The sequence below is a fragment of the Leuciscus leuciscus genome, assembly GCF_965113295.1.
Source record: "Leuciscus leuciscus genome assembly, chromosome: 20".
Lineage (NCBI taxonomy): Eukaryota > Metazoa > Chordata > Actinopteri > Cypriniformes > Leuciscidae > Leuciscus > Leuciscus leuciscus.
Window position 1 is genome coordinate 34,668,484 of NC_138744.1, and position 16,467 is coordinate 34,684,950.

The 16,467-nt window shown below is 38.1% G+C and overlaps 1 protein-coding gene across 4 annotated transcripts in view; it reads left to right on the plus strand.

The window, feature by feature from the left end:
* The window catches only part of inpp5b (inositol polyphosphate-5-phosphatase B), a 40,042-nt gene extending 24,161 nt beyond the window's left edge, over nucleotides 1–15,881 (plus strand). For 3 of the 4 annotated variants that reach the window (XR_014200725.1, XR_014200726.1, XR_014200727.1), the window contains 9 exons: nucleotides 1,890–2,000; nucleotides 2,596–2,761; nucleotides 6,058–6,293; nucleotides 8,334–8,444; nucleotides 9,006–9,090; nucleotides 10,354–10,571; nucleotides 10,641–10,762; nucleotides 13,592–13,703; nucleotides 13,977–14,114. Coding sequence is in view for 1 of the 4 variants with exons in the window: in XM_082150287.1 (XP_082006413.1) it covers nucleotides 1,890–2,000; nucleotides 2,596–2,761; nucleotides 6,058–6,293; nucleotides 8,334–8,444; nucleotides 9,006–9,090; nucleotides 10,354–10,481; nucleotides 13,592–13,703; nucleotides 13,977–14,116 (1,089 nt within the window). In the remaining 3 variants the exon portion in view is untranslated. Of the gene's footprint in view, nucleotides 1–1,889; nucleotides 2,001–2,595; nucleotides 2,762–6,057; nucleotides 6,294–8,333; nucleotides 8,445–9,005; nucleotides 9,091–10,353; nucleotides 10,572–10,640; nucleotides 10,763–13,591; nucleotides 13,704–13,976 lie in introns of all 4 variants that reach the window. The other variant, XM_082150287.1, reaches the window with a different exon arrangement.
* Nucleotides 15,882–16,467: the final 586 nt, after the last annotated feature.

Genomic DNA, 16,467 nt, shown 5'->3' on the forward strand with positions numbered 1-16,467 from the left:
GGAATCAAAATTAATTTTATTAGTATCCGATTCCTGAAAGGAACACTCCACCGTTTTTTGAAATAGGGCTTATTCACATTCTTTCCTACATTTAGATAGGTGTGCAAATGCATTTTTGTCTCAGTGCATGCATTGTTTTAGTTTGACAGGGTCGGCGTTAGCTTAGCTTAGCACAATGAATGGAATCCTTTGTTGCCAGTTAGCATGGCCTGAGTAAAAGTGATCAAAAAAAAAAAAAAAACCCACGTAATTACTTCTTGTGGCCTGCGTATTCACAACGAGTACAAGAAGCGATCCAGATTAACACTAGGCGATTTCCTAGGCAGATATTGACTTGGGACTATATTAGGGGGAAGCACAGGCGAAGCACTGCTGCTTAGGCGAAGCACTGCTAGTTCGGCGCTGAGATCTCACGCAACACATGAAATCCCACGACTTCCGTCAACATACCGGCGTGAATAGTTGCTGCCTGACTATTTAGCTTACAGTATACGAATGGCGATGAACATGGCTGATTTTGTGAAAGACGAAGAGGGTGACTTCTCAGACGGTCAAGAGCCTGAACCATACCTATTTGAACCAGAGTTTACAGAAGACGAGCTGCGTGCTTTGGAAATAGAACGCCAGGAGGAGGAGGTTGCGATCGTATGTGTGTATGTGTGTGTGTTACATAAACAATGAATACTGTTCTGCTACATCCTTTGGTCAAAATGCTAGTAGCCTTCTCCTCTCTAGTAGTTATACTAAAACTCCTGAGTCTAACTCGTTGAGAGAAAAATATAGAAAACTTAGCCCTCAGTCATTTCATTTTACAGGTCACGATAACAGCGATTTTTATTTTAGTTTGTTTGTTCATGCTAAACAGGTTGAATTCAACATGAGATTCGTAGTCTAGTCTAGATAGTATTCTAGTCTATCCGTAGTCTAGTGCAGCATCTATTTTACAACCGAATAAAGACAGATTAACATAAGGAAGACAAATAAAAGACAACTTACATGTGCACTTTGTTCTGCCTGTGCTTTGAAAATAGATGGGACGGCCGTATCTTTCAGACGTAGTACTGCTACCGTCTTTCTGGACCCATATTCCATTTTTTCTAAGTAGTCCTCTGGTGCAAAATGTTCTTCGCAAACACGATACTGATTTATTTTGTTGAGAGGCGTTGAAGTACATATCTCCAGAGCTGCTAGCCATTTATTTCTCAGTTCCAGATTTGAAGGAATTCTGTGAAACATTACATTCGTGTATGTCCTTTGCTTATTCTCACAACCTTTTGCTACGCAGGTAATTACCATGTTTGCTGTAACTTCACAAAATAAAGAATCCAAAAGCGAAGACACTCGGTGCAGGTCACGCTGGTATGTTCTTCTTCATCTGTTTTTTTGATGCGTTGCACGCCGGTATGTTGACGGAAGTCGTGGGATTTCATGTGTTGCGTGAGATCTCAGCGCCGAACTAGCAGTGCTTCGCCTAAGCAGCAGTGCTTCGCCTGTGCTTCCCCCTAATATAGTCCCAAGTCAATATCTGCCTAGGAAATCGCCTAGTGTTAATCTGGATCGCTTCTTGTACTCGTTGTGAATACGCAGGCCACAAGAAGTAATTACGTGGGGTTTTTTTTTTTTTTTGATCACTTTTACTCAGGCCATGCTAACTGGCAACAAAGGATTCCATTCATTGTGCTAAGCTAAGCTAACGCCGACCCTGTCAAACTAAAACAATGCATGCACTGAGACAAAAATGCATTTGCACACCTATCTAAATGTAGGAAAGAATGTGAATAAGCCCTATTTCAAAAAACGGTGGAGTGTTCCTTGAAGTGGAATCGTTTTTTCGATTCCCAACCCTAATTCTCAGTCCCCTTATTGACATCTGCCGTTACTCTGCACAGATCAAGCTTGTGGACGACGAGTCATACAAACGGACGTTCGAAGAGATCGTGAGGCGCATCGACAGACTGGAGAATGATTGTATTCCTTCAGTGTCGCTGTCTCAAAGAGAGGTGAGCAGTTTCCGTCCTCCGTCATCTTAAGTGTTGTCATTATTCAGTCATTGATTTGACACATTTTAAAATTACACTTCCATTCAAAATTTGGGGTCAGTAAGATTATTTTCTTTTGAAAGAAAGTAATACTTTTATTCAGAAAGATCACATTAAATTAATCAGAAGTGATAGTAAAGACATTTATAATGTTACAAAAGATTATATTTAATTTATGAATTTTCTATTCATCAAAGAATCCTGAAAAATAAAATCAACTCTGTTGTAAAATCTGCTGTTTTCAACATTGATAATAATCATAAATATTTCTTAAGCATCATATCATCATATTAGAATGATTTCTGAAGGATCATGTGACACCGAAGACTGGAGCAATGATGCTGAAAGTTCAGGAATAAATCACACTTCACTATAGATTCACATAAAAAACTGCTATTTTAAATTGTAATAATATTTCACCATTTTTACTGTTCACTTTTACTGTTTTTTGTTTTGTTTTAGTTTTTTAGCTGTAACGCAAGTCAGTATTTACCTGTTAAACCTCTGAATGGAAAACGAATGCCTCATTTTGGTGTTTTTTGGTGTGTTTCTGCAGTTCATCTTTGAGCATGTGAAGTTCATGCAGCATCAGGCCCAGACGGTGCGCGTTCACAACGACGGGCAGGTGCCGTGTCAGTTCGAGTTCATTCAGAAGCTGGACGAGCCGTTCTACTGCAAACCCTGGCTAACAGCAAACCCGTGTAAAGGCTTCCTGGCCCAGGGTGAGACCGCTAAACTACAGTCAGGGTTTGAAATTAACTTTTTCACCCACCGGCCAATTTGGCTACTAAATGTTTAAGTTACCGGCCATTCAGAACTACTACTTCTAGCCAGAAAAAGAAGAAGAAATAAACCAGATTAACTACGTCACAGCTATAAAATTTGGATTTTTCATTCATTAATTTCTTATTCAAACAAAGTCCTGTCATCCAGCAGCTCCTCCCTTCCTCTTTCATCCTCATCCTTTTCACCCAAAATGTGTTTTAGGTGGACAGATCAATACAGCACAAAGAACATGTAGGATGTTGGAAAATAACAATGTCTTTTCTGTTCACCAAATGTTTTTTAATTTTCGCTATTGCTTCAATGCAAATGAACAAGCCGTTGACGTGTGTGTTCTACGTGACGTGTGTGACGCTGTATTAAATATATCAGGATGAATCACGAGTATTTGTGCTAAATCCACGCAGATTTGTCTTACACAAACTTCCCCAGCAAAGTGAGTAAACATAATAAGTAATTAATGATTAATGTGTTTACATGAACGCTTTTCAGTCCGATTGAGCCGTCAATCCCATTACTAACGGATTATTTGGTTGCATGTAAACGTAGTCAGTGTGGTATAGCACAACTCCTCGTCTCAGATTAATAAAGAGTGTCTCACAACAACAAACAAACAACAGTTATTGAGAAATGTGGACATCAGCTCCACTTGGATAAACATTGTACAAGATATTTTAATGCTAGTGACAAAACCAGTTAAATATCAACTGATTTGATAATAAAATATGATTTATTGTCATATTTTATTACCATTTTCTAAACTATAGCGAACAAACTGTGATAGTGTGAGAAATGTTGAAGGTGTCTCTGAATAATTTTTGGTTTGACAGATGTATTCACACTGACAGTGGGTGAATATACAATGTAGCAATTCTAAAACAACAGCTGTTACTGTTTTATTGAGATTGACTAGCATTGTTTCACACCCTCTTGTGTTAGCTAATGTCATCAGTTATTTCACTAACTAAGTTTCCTTACACAAGCAGGTGTGACACAAGAAGTTTCAACACCAAGTAATTTTTCCGTCCTCACTTGCATCAAAATGCTGCTTGAAACAACCAAGCCACTGCCAATCAGAACATACTTGATCCTTCCCTCGCGTCCTGTAACAAATCCTTCCCTTGCAGGTCAAAATGACCGAAGCCATTATATATATATATATTAATGCATGCAATTTTTGGGCGATTTTCTGGAGATTTTTGTGTTTTATTTACCTTTAAATTACTAGATTTAATCAATAAATAATAAATAAATAAATAGTAATTTAGTAATTAAAGCACATTCCTTACATTCTTTCAACTTAAATTCAAAATAACTCACAATTTCATGCATAAACCTTTCAATTGGGTTCTAAATATCTTGCATTGGATGTCTTTGCCGACCTCCCATGGAAAAAAAATTATATAACATGATTTATTAGAGTACACACTTTCACTGTGTGATTTAGTCTTTATGTCATTTAGTAATAAATATCACAAGAGTGCAGTTTTTCTCCAAAAATCAGCATGATAACAAATGTGATATTGATTTTATACAACATTTTAAACACCATATTGCCTGTTTTTGCTCTATTTCACCAACAAAAATAGTTAAAAAACAAAGCCACACACAGCGGTGTTTCCTTACTGAGTGAATCAGTTGACTAGGATAGATTGAGAGTCAAATGCTTGTTTCCTTGAAGAATCTGCTGTTTGAATCTCAATGATTCACTCATTAACAGTGACATGCTGCCATCTGCTGGTGGTTTCAATATCACATTTAAAGAATCTTTTCTTGTTTTAAATTTTAAATATCAATCTTCAATATTGCAAAGATGAATTTTGTTGATACTGATTTCATTTGATTGGTAACAGCCCAATTGTGTATTATTTTTATAACTGAATTTGATTCAATTTATGAAATTGACACAAAAGATGATGCATGCATATAATTAGGTTTAAAAAATGGCTTTATAAAGGTAAAAATGCCCATATTAGGTAAAAGTCAATTGAAACATATTGGAAAAAATAATTTCTGTCACTGCTGTGAACTGACCACCACACAGAATATGAAGAATATCAAAAACTCTAGGAGTCGGCTGTCACGACAGTCCTTAACCTGCCAAAGTTCCAACACAATAAACACACTCAGCAAAATATCTTCTAATAATCGTTATCGAGAAAATCCCAGAAAATATCGAGATATCATTTTTTTTCAATATCGCACACCCCTATTACTGAAGCATTCCTCGCATTCCATTAATTCCTAAGGTTCAAATTGACCCGTGAGGGAAGGATTTGTTACTTTTTAAAATTTCAACCACAAAACTCCTCGAATCCATTCCATTATTTATTTATTATAATTTTTTTGGTGTATTTTCATGGTTCAAGTGCGACAAAAGTCCTGGGGTATTCACCCCTCTGATGTACACTCAATTTTTTTAAATTCCTGGTCATAATGACCTGAGGGAAGGATGAGGAACAGGAACAGGATGTGAACAGGATGTTTATCGCTTTTCTTCCTCATCAATGCACAAAATTACAGCTTTTCACCCTGCACTTAACCCTAGGTTATTGTCATTTTAACGCTGCTTTTAACCCTGGGTAAAGGAATGTTTCACACTTGTAATTTAGAAGTGGGGTTATCAGGGTTTACGGAGCCGCTTTTGCTCTGTTAACACTGCATTGCGGTGCCAAACATGTGCAGTGTGAAACTGTTACGACTAGATGCTTAGCAACCGACAGCCAATCGCATTAAGGGTTTCTTGTTAGAACGGTGTCGCGTTAGCGGCCCCTAAATTAATAACTAATGATCTTCACAACGGAAGTGAATAAATCAATCAAAACTAACTTTAGCTGGACAATAACTATCCTAGAGCTGTTGTAAAGCCTAAACAATCTGTTACAGTAATTTCCTATTATCACTGTAAAGCTGCTTTAGAACAATCCATATTGTTAAAAGCGCTATATAAATGAAGGTGACTTGACTTGACACAAATATGGACGTTAACCCAAAGTTTAGGAATGTACAGCGTGAAATGGCAGTTTATGAATGCCAAGGATCAGTTGTTAACGCCGGGTAAATTATGAGCAGTGGTGAAACATGAAGATAACCAAAGAGTTTAGGATGACCCAGAGTTAACTAGCCCTATTGTGCACTCAACATTTTACAATCAAAACTTAAGTTGCTTTCACCTCCCCCAATGCAGTGTTAAATGTTGTCTCCTCTGATGTGACTGTGGTGTTTGTGTGTGTAGGTGGCAGTGTGGACATCGTTCTGGAGGTGTTTGTGAACCGCTCTACGGCCCCGGAGCTGAACTCAGGCCAGCAGCAGCTCGAGGATATACTGGTCCTGCACCTGGAGAGAGGGAAAGATTACTTCATCTCCATCACGGGCTCGTACCTGCCCAGCTGCTTCGGCTCGTCTCTCGCCACACTGTGTTTGCTGAGGGAACCCATCCAGGAGATGCCGCTCGACACCGTCAGAGAGCTGGTGAGAGAGACACTCTTTCTGACTGATCCACAAACCGCTAGAGTTTTGAACCATGCATTTGCCAATCAGCAGTATGGGGCGTGTCCACTTATGAGGTAGGAGAGAGAGTGAGCCAATCAGCAGTAGGGGGCGTGTCCATTCATGATGGGGGAGGAGAGAGAGTGAGCCAATCAGCAGTAGGGGGCGTGTCCATTCATGATGAGGTAGGAGAGAGAGTGAGCCAATCAGCAGTAGGGGGCGTGTCCATTCATGATGGGGGAGGAGAGAGAGTGAGCCAATCAGCAGTAGGGGGCGTGTCCATTCATGATGGGGGAGGAGAGAGAGTGAGCCAATCAGCAGTAGGGGGTGTGTCCATTCATGATGGGGAGAGAGAGTTAGCCAATCAGCAGTAGGGGGCGTGACCACTCATGATTGGGGAGGAGAGAGAGTGAGCCAATCAGCAGTAGGGGGCGTGTCCAGTGAAGGGAGGGATGTGTTTGTTTGGGTGTTGATAGTGTTTCTCAGAAATCGCTTACTGCACCTTTAACATTGGCATGATGCTTCTTCAATAATCAAATATAATATCCGGCTCAAATATCCGGTTAAAAGTAGTATTGTAGTATTGAATATAATATATGATCGTTCAAAAGTTTGAGAGATTGGTAAGATTTTTTATGTTTTTGAAAGTAGTCTCTTCTGCTCACCAAGGCTGCATTTATTTAATCATATATACAGTAATATTGTGAAATATTATTCCAATGTAAAGCAGCTGTTTTCTATGTGAATATATAATAAAGTGTAATTTATTCCTGTGATCAAAGCTGAATTTTCAGCATCATTACTCCAGTCTTCAGTGTCACATGATCCTTCAGAAATCAGTATAATATGATGATTTGATGCTCAAGAAACATTTATAATTATTATCAATGTTGAAAACAGTTGTGCTGCTTCAGATTTATGTGGAAACCATCATACATTTTATTTTTCAGGATTCTTTAATAAACAGAAAGTTCAAAAGAACAGCTTTTATTTTAAATGGAATCTTATCAAATAAAATACATTCTCAATACATTGCAGATATGCTCACTGAATATAAACCCAACAGATCACTCAGATCATTAGGATCACATCAACTAAATATACCAAGGGTTATTTATACCAAGTCCGCAGCTGGAACGCTTCCAGAAGAGATCAGATGTGCTCCTACTGTAGTCACATTCAAACCCAGACTCAAAACACATCTGTTTAGCTGTGCATTTACTGAATGAGCACTGTGCCACTGTTCGTCCGACTGATTACACTGTATTTTATCTCTGCATTCTTCTTTTTATTCTAAACTGAACTCAAATGGCACTGATTGACTGGGTGTTTTGTGAAGGGTATAGTAGTAGTGGGAGAAACCCCGATGATCCTGATGACCAAATTTGTGAGCAAGTGCTTATCTTTCTGTGGTGGAGTTTTAGAGGGATTGACTCATGACGATCAAGAGAACACTGTGGTGACTAGTACAGATTACTGGTCTGGATTGGTACGGATTACTAATCTGGTGGGCTCAGATAATCCACGGTATATGAAAATCCACAGAAGAATACTGACCGTCATGGGGAAATCTCAGAGTCAAAATAAGATACACCGGTGATTTGCCAGATGAGAAGTTTATTCTATGTATCATCTTTTTACTATTTTAATTAATTTTACTCTTATTCATTATATAACTGTATCATTTATCTCTTTTAATTCCTTTTATAACTGTTGTAATTTCCCTTGCTTGTCTATTTTCTATGCAAAGCTCTATGAATTGCTCTAGTGCCATATTGTATGAAATGTGCTATATAAATAAACTTGCCTTGCCTTGCCTTTTGTAACATTATAATTGTATTTTCTTTTGATCAGTTCGATGGGTCCTTGTCTCTAGGTTTAGATTCAAAAAGGCCTTTTGCAATCAGCCAATGGAGACATTTCTGGACCGTATTTAAATGTTCTATTATCATAAACTTGGTTAAAAGCCATAATTATCTGGGAATTATTCATTTGCCTCATATTTTTTGTGTGTTATATCAGAGTATGAAGTCAAAAAGCCAGGCGAGTGACCAAGAGACTGATAAACCTCAAGAAATCCCCAAGGAATTATGGATGATGGTGGACCATCTCTTCCGTTGTGCAAAAAAACAGGTCAGGACTTGCTTAAACTCGTCTCTTTGCCTGTGTAAAAACATTCAAACTGTGCTTTTGTGATTCTGTGCTGCTGTTCTAGCTCTTTGTTTTTGTTGTGGTCTCCCATTGAGCTCCTCTCCATAGAAACACCAACACTAAAGCAGGAATCTGTCCAGTGCTTGCCTTGGGAGTTGTTTCAGGAACAAGAATTTAACATTCCCCAAATCGTCCTTTGTTGTTGAGGGAGGGCTGACTGAATTACTCATGTGATTGACTGAACTGATTGTAAATGAAACTTTAAAGGACAATGACTGGAGTTCATCCAAGGACTTTGAAAGCAGCCCTGATGAAGTTGTTGTGATGTGTGTGTTACAGGAAGACCTGATGATGATGTTGTTGTTGTGATGTGTGTGTGTGTGTGTGTGTGTGTGTGTGTGTGTGTGTGTGTGTGTGTGTGTGTGTGTGTGTGTGTGTGTGTGTGTGTGTGTGTGTGTGTGTGTGTGTGTGTGTGTGTGTGTGTGTGTGTGTGTGTGTGTGTGTGTGTGTGTGTGTGTGTGTGTGTGTGTGTGTGTGTTACAGGAAGACCTGTTTCAGCAGCCCGGCCTGCACAGTGAGTTCGAGGAGATTCGGGATTGTTTGGACACGGGCAGCTTGGACACTCTCCGTATCCTTTCACACGCTCACTGTATAATAAATGTCTGTGGTCTGAACTGACTCGAACTGAAAGTCTCCTTTATTTCTGGATAATTCCAGATATTAAAATGTTTTTCTTTTTGCCACTACATAAATAGACCAGGTGAAAAAAGGACATATTCCAAGTGTAGTCCAATGGAATAAATAATTCATGGGATACTGTATGGGTGACCATGTTCTTTTTCACATTGCAAGAGCAGAATAAAAAATAAAAAAATATTTACGTCACATTAAAGTGCCCCTATTATGCTATTTTAAAGGTTCCTAAGGTCTTCTACAACAGTATTACATGCATCCAAGGTCATAAACGCTTACATTTTCTCATAAAATCCACTGCAGCATCAGCTCTTTTCTCACAGCGTCTGAAACGCTCCGTCTCTCTAAACCCCGCCTCTCTGAGAGCTGCTCTGCTCTGATTGGTCAGAAACCAAACGCTCACTATCATATCTGAATCTCAGCTCTTGATCACGGTGATATGAACAGTAACGATGGTGTCGGTTTTACCGTATCACGAGACTCATCTTTTGGAAGTGCATCAAAGCATATTTGCTTTCTCCGCTCGGAAAACTCTTCCAGTCTCATCTACAACTACAGCGTTTGAGGGCGGAGCAAAGCAGATGCTGTTCAGCCAATCACAGGCTGGCATTATGCAAATTAGTATCAAATTAGCAGAATCAGCAGAAGTGGGACTGAATTACTGACGACTCGTTTCATGCAGTTCAATTCTTTCTTTTGGGAGACGACAACTCCATCTTTGAAACTTTGCAGAGCTTTTACATTCACAAACAGCTGCTCTATTACACACTACATGAAAGGGAATATCCCAAAAAACATAAGAGGGTACTTTAAAAATGTAATTATTAAGAAACATAAATAAATACAAAAATTTAAATGCAGTAGTCAACTTCTAAATCAGATGTTTTTGTGACCAAATTAATAAAAAATCTCATTATTTTAAGTAGTTTTTAACTTAAGCGTTTTTCTTATTTTTGTGTTCAGGTCTTTATAGGCCTAATCATATATTAAACAACTTATTATAATAATCAAACAACATTATACACAGACTTCAGTTATTTCCAGTAATGTGAAAGTAACTGGGCTTCTAGTTAAGGACTGGGCTACATTTACATGTAATCATGTAGCAGATGCTTTTATCTTACAAATGAGCCACTAGTGAGGCTGATCTGCTGTAGTAAACGATGATGATAATGACCCTTGACCTGAGCGCTGTCAGCCGGCAGTAATCACTCCGTGGCCGAAGCCCTGCTCATGTTCCTCGACGCTCTTCCCGAACCCGTCATTCCCTTCTCCTTCTACCAGCAGTGCCTGGACATCAGCGCAGACAGCAGCCAGTGCAGACAGGTGTGTGTGTGTCTGTGTGTGTGTGAAACCTTACTCTGTGTTACTCTGACTCTTACACACATCAGCGCAGACAGCAGCCAGTGCAGACAGGTGTGTGTGTGTGTGTGTGTTACTCTGACTCTTACACACATCAGCGCAGACAGCAGCCAGTGCAGACAGGTGTGTGTGTGTGTGTGTGTGTGTGTGTGTGTGTGTGTGTGTGTGTGTGTGTGTGAAACCTTACTCTGTGTTACTCTGTGTGTAACACACACATCAGTGCAGACAGCAGCCAGTGCAGACAGGTGTGTGTGTGTGTGTCTGTGTGTGTGTGAGACCTTACTTTGTGTTACTCTGACTCTCACACACACGCTGTTGGACATCAGTGCAGACAGGTGTGTGTGTGGGTGTGTGACGCTACTCTGTGTTACTCTGACTCTTACACACATGCTGTTGGACATCAGTGCTGACAGCAGCCAGTGCAGACAGGTGTGTGTGTGTGTGTGTGTGTGTGTGTGTGTGTGTGTGTGTGTGTGTGTGTGTGTGTGTGTGTGTGTGTGTGTGTGTGTGTGTGTGTGTGTGTGACGCTACTCTGTGTTATTCTGACTCTCACACACGTTGTTCGACTGGACGTGTAGATGATATTGTACGAAAAATTATGTGGACGTCGAAGATCTCAAAAATGAAGTTTATTATAGTATAGCAGTGGCAAGGTACACCTTGGGTTCACCAACATCAGAATGAACCCAGAACCTCCAAATCTCAAGCCTTTTATCCTGTCAGTTTACCACTCTTAATGCACATGAAGTTGCTCCTGTTGTAACAGCTGTCGTCTGTATGTTAGTGAAGTTGTCACACCATTGTCTGAGAAGGTTCTCTGTGTCCCGCACACATTCCCATTCTACAATTGACCATTTGTTCAGGATGTGATACACCCAAATGGTGAAGAAACAATATAACTTGACTTTCTTTCATCTCTAATTCATTCACTTTGAGGATGAGCTCATTCTAAATGGAGTGGAATCTGGGTCGAGGCAGACTACAATTTCTTACAATACCTGGAAACTTTTTTTATTCAGAAACATGTTTATTTGAAATTAGAGATCGACCAATATTTATTTATTTTTATTACAGATACCAATTATTTGCATGTTAATGTGGCCGATAACCGATATACAGACCGATATTTATTGTTTTATTTCTGTTTTATAACAACAGCACTGAACTGAACTAACTGTTGTTTAACACTTGTTTAAAAAGTAGTTCTGTTTAAAGTTTAAAGTTCTGTGATTTTACTCCCTCTTTGCATGTAAAACAAAACTCTTCTAAGTTCTATATATATATATATATTTATATTTATTTATTTATTTATTTATATTTGTTATATATACAGTATATGTGTGTATATTAGTTATATTAGTTACATTAGAGTCTGAAAGAGTGCACATAAAAAATATAGTGCACTGTCACTAAAGTGTCTTTTTTTATATTAAATATTTTATCTGTAAACTAATAAGTAACGAATATAGCATGTAAAAATTATCCAAACAATAATAAAACATTCTAAACCGCCTGAATAAAAAAACAAAAACATCACTACTTCAGTGTATCTTAATAATCCCAGATGCATTTTCTTATTTATAACCACAACATTAATATTAACAACAGGCTAAATAAACTTACGAAGTCTAATGTTTTCAAATGGAGAACTTAAATAAATGACAGGGGAGTCTATCAACTCTTATTTATATATTCTAAATATAAGCATGTGTTTTAAAGTACATTTTTAAAAGGTTGGTGTGTTGTTTAATAGACTAAAGAGTGAAGAGAACGGAATATACATTACGCATGCATTCACTGGAATACGCAAACATTATCAGGAAAAAAGTCCATCTCATCTGGCATGTTAGAATAATTCAATATTAGTTTTATCAGTCTAGATTATGAAATACCTGACAGTGCACTGTTTTTTTATCTGCGTTTACACATAATAATTCATTTCCACAGAGATGTAATAATTTAGATGTTTATTAGCGAAATAAAGTTCAATTCAGTGCTTTTACTTCCAACATGCAGTCATTCATGGCTGTTGTATTTAATTCATGGAAAGTTACGTCTTTATTGGGACAGCACTTGACAGATTACGTGACTCGAGTTTATATTACATGTGAAGCATTTATGTAACATCTCATTTGCGCATTAACGGCTGTTATGTTAAATAAAGTTTATTAATTAAAGTTATTTTACCGTTGAACTCCGTTGTTGACTCGTCTCCCCTCAGACACGATGCTTTAAAGCCCCCCTGTGGTGAAATCCAGCTTTTAATGTTGTTTATATGTCTATGTGGTGTTTTTTTTAAATATGCTTTAAGACAAACCATGTGTAAATTCATAAGTCGACACCATTGCTGAGTATTTTCTCCTTAAAACTGCAGTGAACCAAAGACAGTCTCAAAAACACGATTTGAAATCGCTGGTGTTTCTGACGTCACAAACTACCTTGTAACCAATCAGATCAACGTGTGATCACCAACCAGTGGATCTCTGAGCTGAGTGAGTGAGTGGAGGCGGGGCTCATTTGCATATTCATAGAACCGCACATACTAAATGAGGCAAGGGTGTAGAGTTACATTCAAGATATTTTAAGGCATGAGCATTTTTTTTTTTCAAGGAAAAAACGTTTAAATATGTCATTTTGGTGATTTAAAGATGAGTTTTAAGGGATGAAATGATTGACTACAGGGGGACTTTAATGGCTGTCGTGCAATTCTCAAAAAGCCCACAAGATGCCACTAATTATCGGTGAATCCGATATTACAATACCTGATTATGGGAAAATGCTGAAATATCGGAAGAAATATCGGTAGAACCGATTATCGGTCGATCTCTATTTGAATGTTTCACCTGAATTCATAAAATTTTTGAATTTTCTGTCTTGTAAAGTTGAAATGTTTAATATAGTGCCCCTATTATGCTTTTTCATATATTATTTTTCATGTAGTTTGTAATATACATGAAATAATAATATCTGCTAAGTGGTGGTAAAACTTTAATAAACCAGAAAATGTTCTAGCTTTTGAAATGATTTATCATCAAAATAATTGTGTAACATTTCATTTTTCTTTCTGTCCACAGATCATTTCCATTCTACCTCAGTGCCATAGGAATGTTTTTAACTATTTAACGGCCTTCCTTCAAGAGCTGCTGAAACACTCTGCAAACAATCGGCTGGACGCCACTATTTTAGGTCGGTTGACGATGCGCTTTCACTACTTGTTTTGTGTATTTTTGTCTGCAGATTTTGAGAGAACAGGCCAGTTTCAATGGAAAGCAGAACTCAAACTTTGACTTTGCATTCTGTAATTTCACTGTTTTTATTAGTCATTAAAACATACCTTTGCTCATGTGCACTTGGTGAAGTAAAAAAGAAAGTATGAGGTTCTGATTTTCCAGGTTTCCTGCAGTCGTGGAAAACGTCACTAATCTGACCGTTTGACTGATACATTTCTGTGGTTTACAGTCTCGATCTTCGCTGGCCTGTTGCTTCGGTCGCCCACAAAGCAAGATCCCACAGAGAAAAGGAAGGTGAAGGATTTTTTCCAGCATTTCTTGGTCCAGATGCCCTCTGACAGAGACTTTCATGATAAATCACCCCAATAATGAACTCCTTTCCTTATTTCACATGCCTAGTTTTTTCCAGGTATCAGCAGAATTATGTCCATACATTTTGTAGTTGCCATTTAATTCAAAGCATTTTAAACCGTTATTGAAACTAATTGGTTTTATTACAAATCCGATGGGAGTTTTTATTTGAAAAATAATGGTTATTTAATGAAATATATTTGTATTTTCGATGTTTGTAAATACAATACAGCTGTTCTTTTATATTAAATCTAAACAATCATAATAATCTCAGCGTTTGACTTTTCTTTGATCATATTACGGGTGTGGATGCAACATCAAATAGAGGATTTCATTTAATTCTATTATTTTACCATGTAAAATGTACTTTGTCTTTTATGTTCATGCTCATTTTCAAGATTTTTCTCAGCCAATCTCAATAAAGCATTAAAATAATGACTGATTTAAGAGAATATTATGCAAAGTAAAGGTTTAATCCTCAAAACTTTTACAAGCAAGTATTTGAAAGTTCAGTCACTCAGTCATTATTTCAATATTGAGCATTTACTTAGCTGATAACATCATTTGTAATAAAAAAAAAAAAGTTAATATGAAATGTATATATATTGCAAAGTCTTAGATAGCAGAGCACAGCTGTTTACAGCGTTTGCTCTCTTCTGACTCACTATTTGTTTCAGGACTGTTCAGGTTATTGATCAAGTTATTCAATTTGTCTGCCATATCTTAGTCACAGTTCAAACTCACCTGAAGTTATTGCAGAAATGGAGGCGGCGATCTTTGAACAACATTGTTCAACACTGATCTTTGACAGTTACATATACTTGTCCACGCCAATTTGGGTCACAACTTTTTTATTTTTCTCTCGGGATCATTCCTGATGCATCCCTGGCAAACAACCCTATTTTTGTTAGTATCCCTAACTGCCTGATTCAAGAGATGGAGAAGGTTTGCGGCGCCACTGGACCTTCAATCCAGGGACGTACTCTGCTGGGGTGTTGCTACACCAACAATGCCCAGCGGGGCCCCCACAGAGCACGCTTCACTTGCATTGTCTGCTGTCGTTAACCTTAAACGACGCTATCAGCGACTTCTTGTACTTTTAGCTTAGTATAATTAATCTTAATTAACTCTCCTCGTCGAAATGTGAAGCTCTTCCGTTCCCCTTCACAATCTCTTCCATTCAGACAGCCCTACCAAATAATAAAATCTTTCTACCTTGTTTGCTGATTTGCCAGGGGTGTCACCAAGAATAAATGCCCGCATCCTCCACCATTACTGTTAGGGGTTAACAGTTTAGGACCCAAGGCACAGATGTTTAAAAGAAGACCCGGAGTCAGAATTATAATAAATTGAAGAAAAGTTTTACTGAAGATAGTTTGCAGTTTCATCAGCAGAAGTCAGCTTCAAGACTCACACAGGAGTTTGTAGGCCGCCCCCCTTACAGTTACAAAGATCACAGCAGTTATACCATTTCCAAGGTCTAAGCTATGTCATTGCTTACAGGTTGAATGGTTCTCATTGGCTAAGAAATAGATAAACATAGTAATTTTCCACACATATACAGATAGACGGAAGCATATCTCCATCTGATTATGCAGCTGACACTCAGACCCTGAAGTCAGGCACGTTGTGACCTTCCAGGTCGCAGATTTGGGTTGCTGGGTGCCAGCATGTCCCGAACAACAACTCAGTCAATCTCCAATAATGCCAGTGGTTCCTTAACCTGTAACCAAGAAGACTAACACACACACCGACACATAGCTTTTCCAAGGTTGGATTTGGCCAGGCTCTAAATATAAACGGGAGTCTCGTCTCAAAACATCAAGATAATGCGTTCTTTCTCTCAAGGATAGGAAACTTTAGTCTAAATGGAAAGCAAGGCTTTAACTGAGAAATGGTCCCTTAATTTATAGACTTCAATGACCCCTATATGTTTTAACACGTTGAAGACCTTTCTCAAACACAAAACCATTTCCCTATTTCATTTCTTGAAGCCAGGCTAAATGAGCAAGCACTGTCACTGCATTCAGATATCAAATACTGACATTAAAGAATACATGAAAAGAGCATTTCAGTAATCACACTGGTGACTTCTATAACAAAGTAAAATCTCCAGAGAAGTCATTCAACTCATTTGATATTTAGAAGGAAAAATATTGATTAATACCTTGATTATAATCACTCATTACATATTGAAGCAGCCGTGGATTCCAATCCACCCCCTTCAGTATGCTAGGCCAAAGAGATGTGTTTTTAGACTAGCTTTGAGCTGACAGAGTGTGTCTGCTTCCTGGACAATGTTAGGAAGACTGTTCCAAAGTTTTGGTGCTAAATAGGAAAAGGATCTACCGCCAGCAGTCGATTTTGAT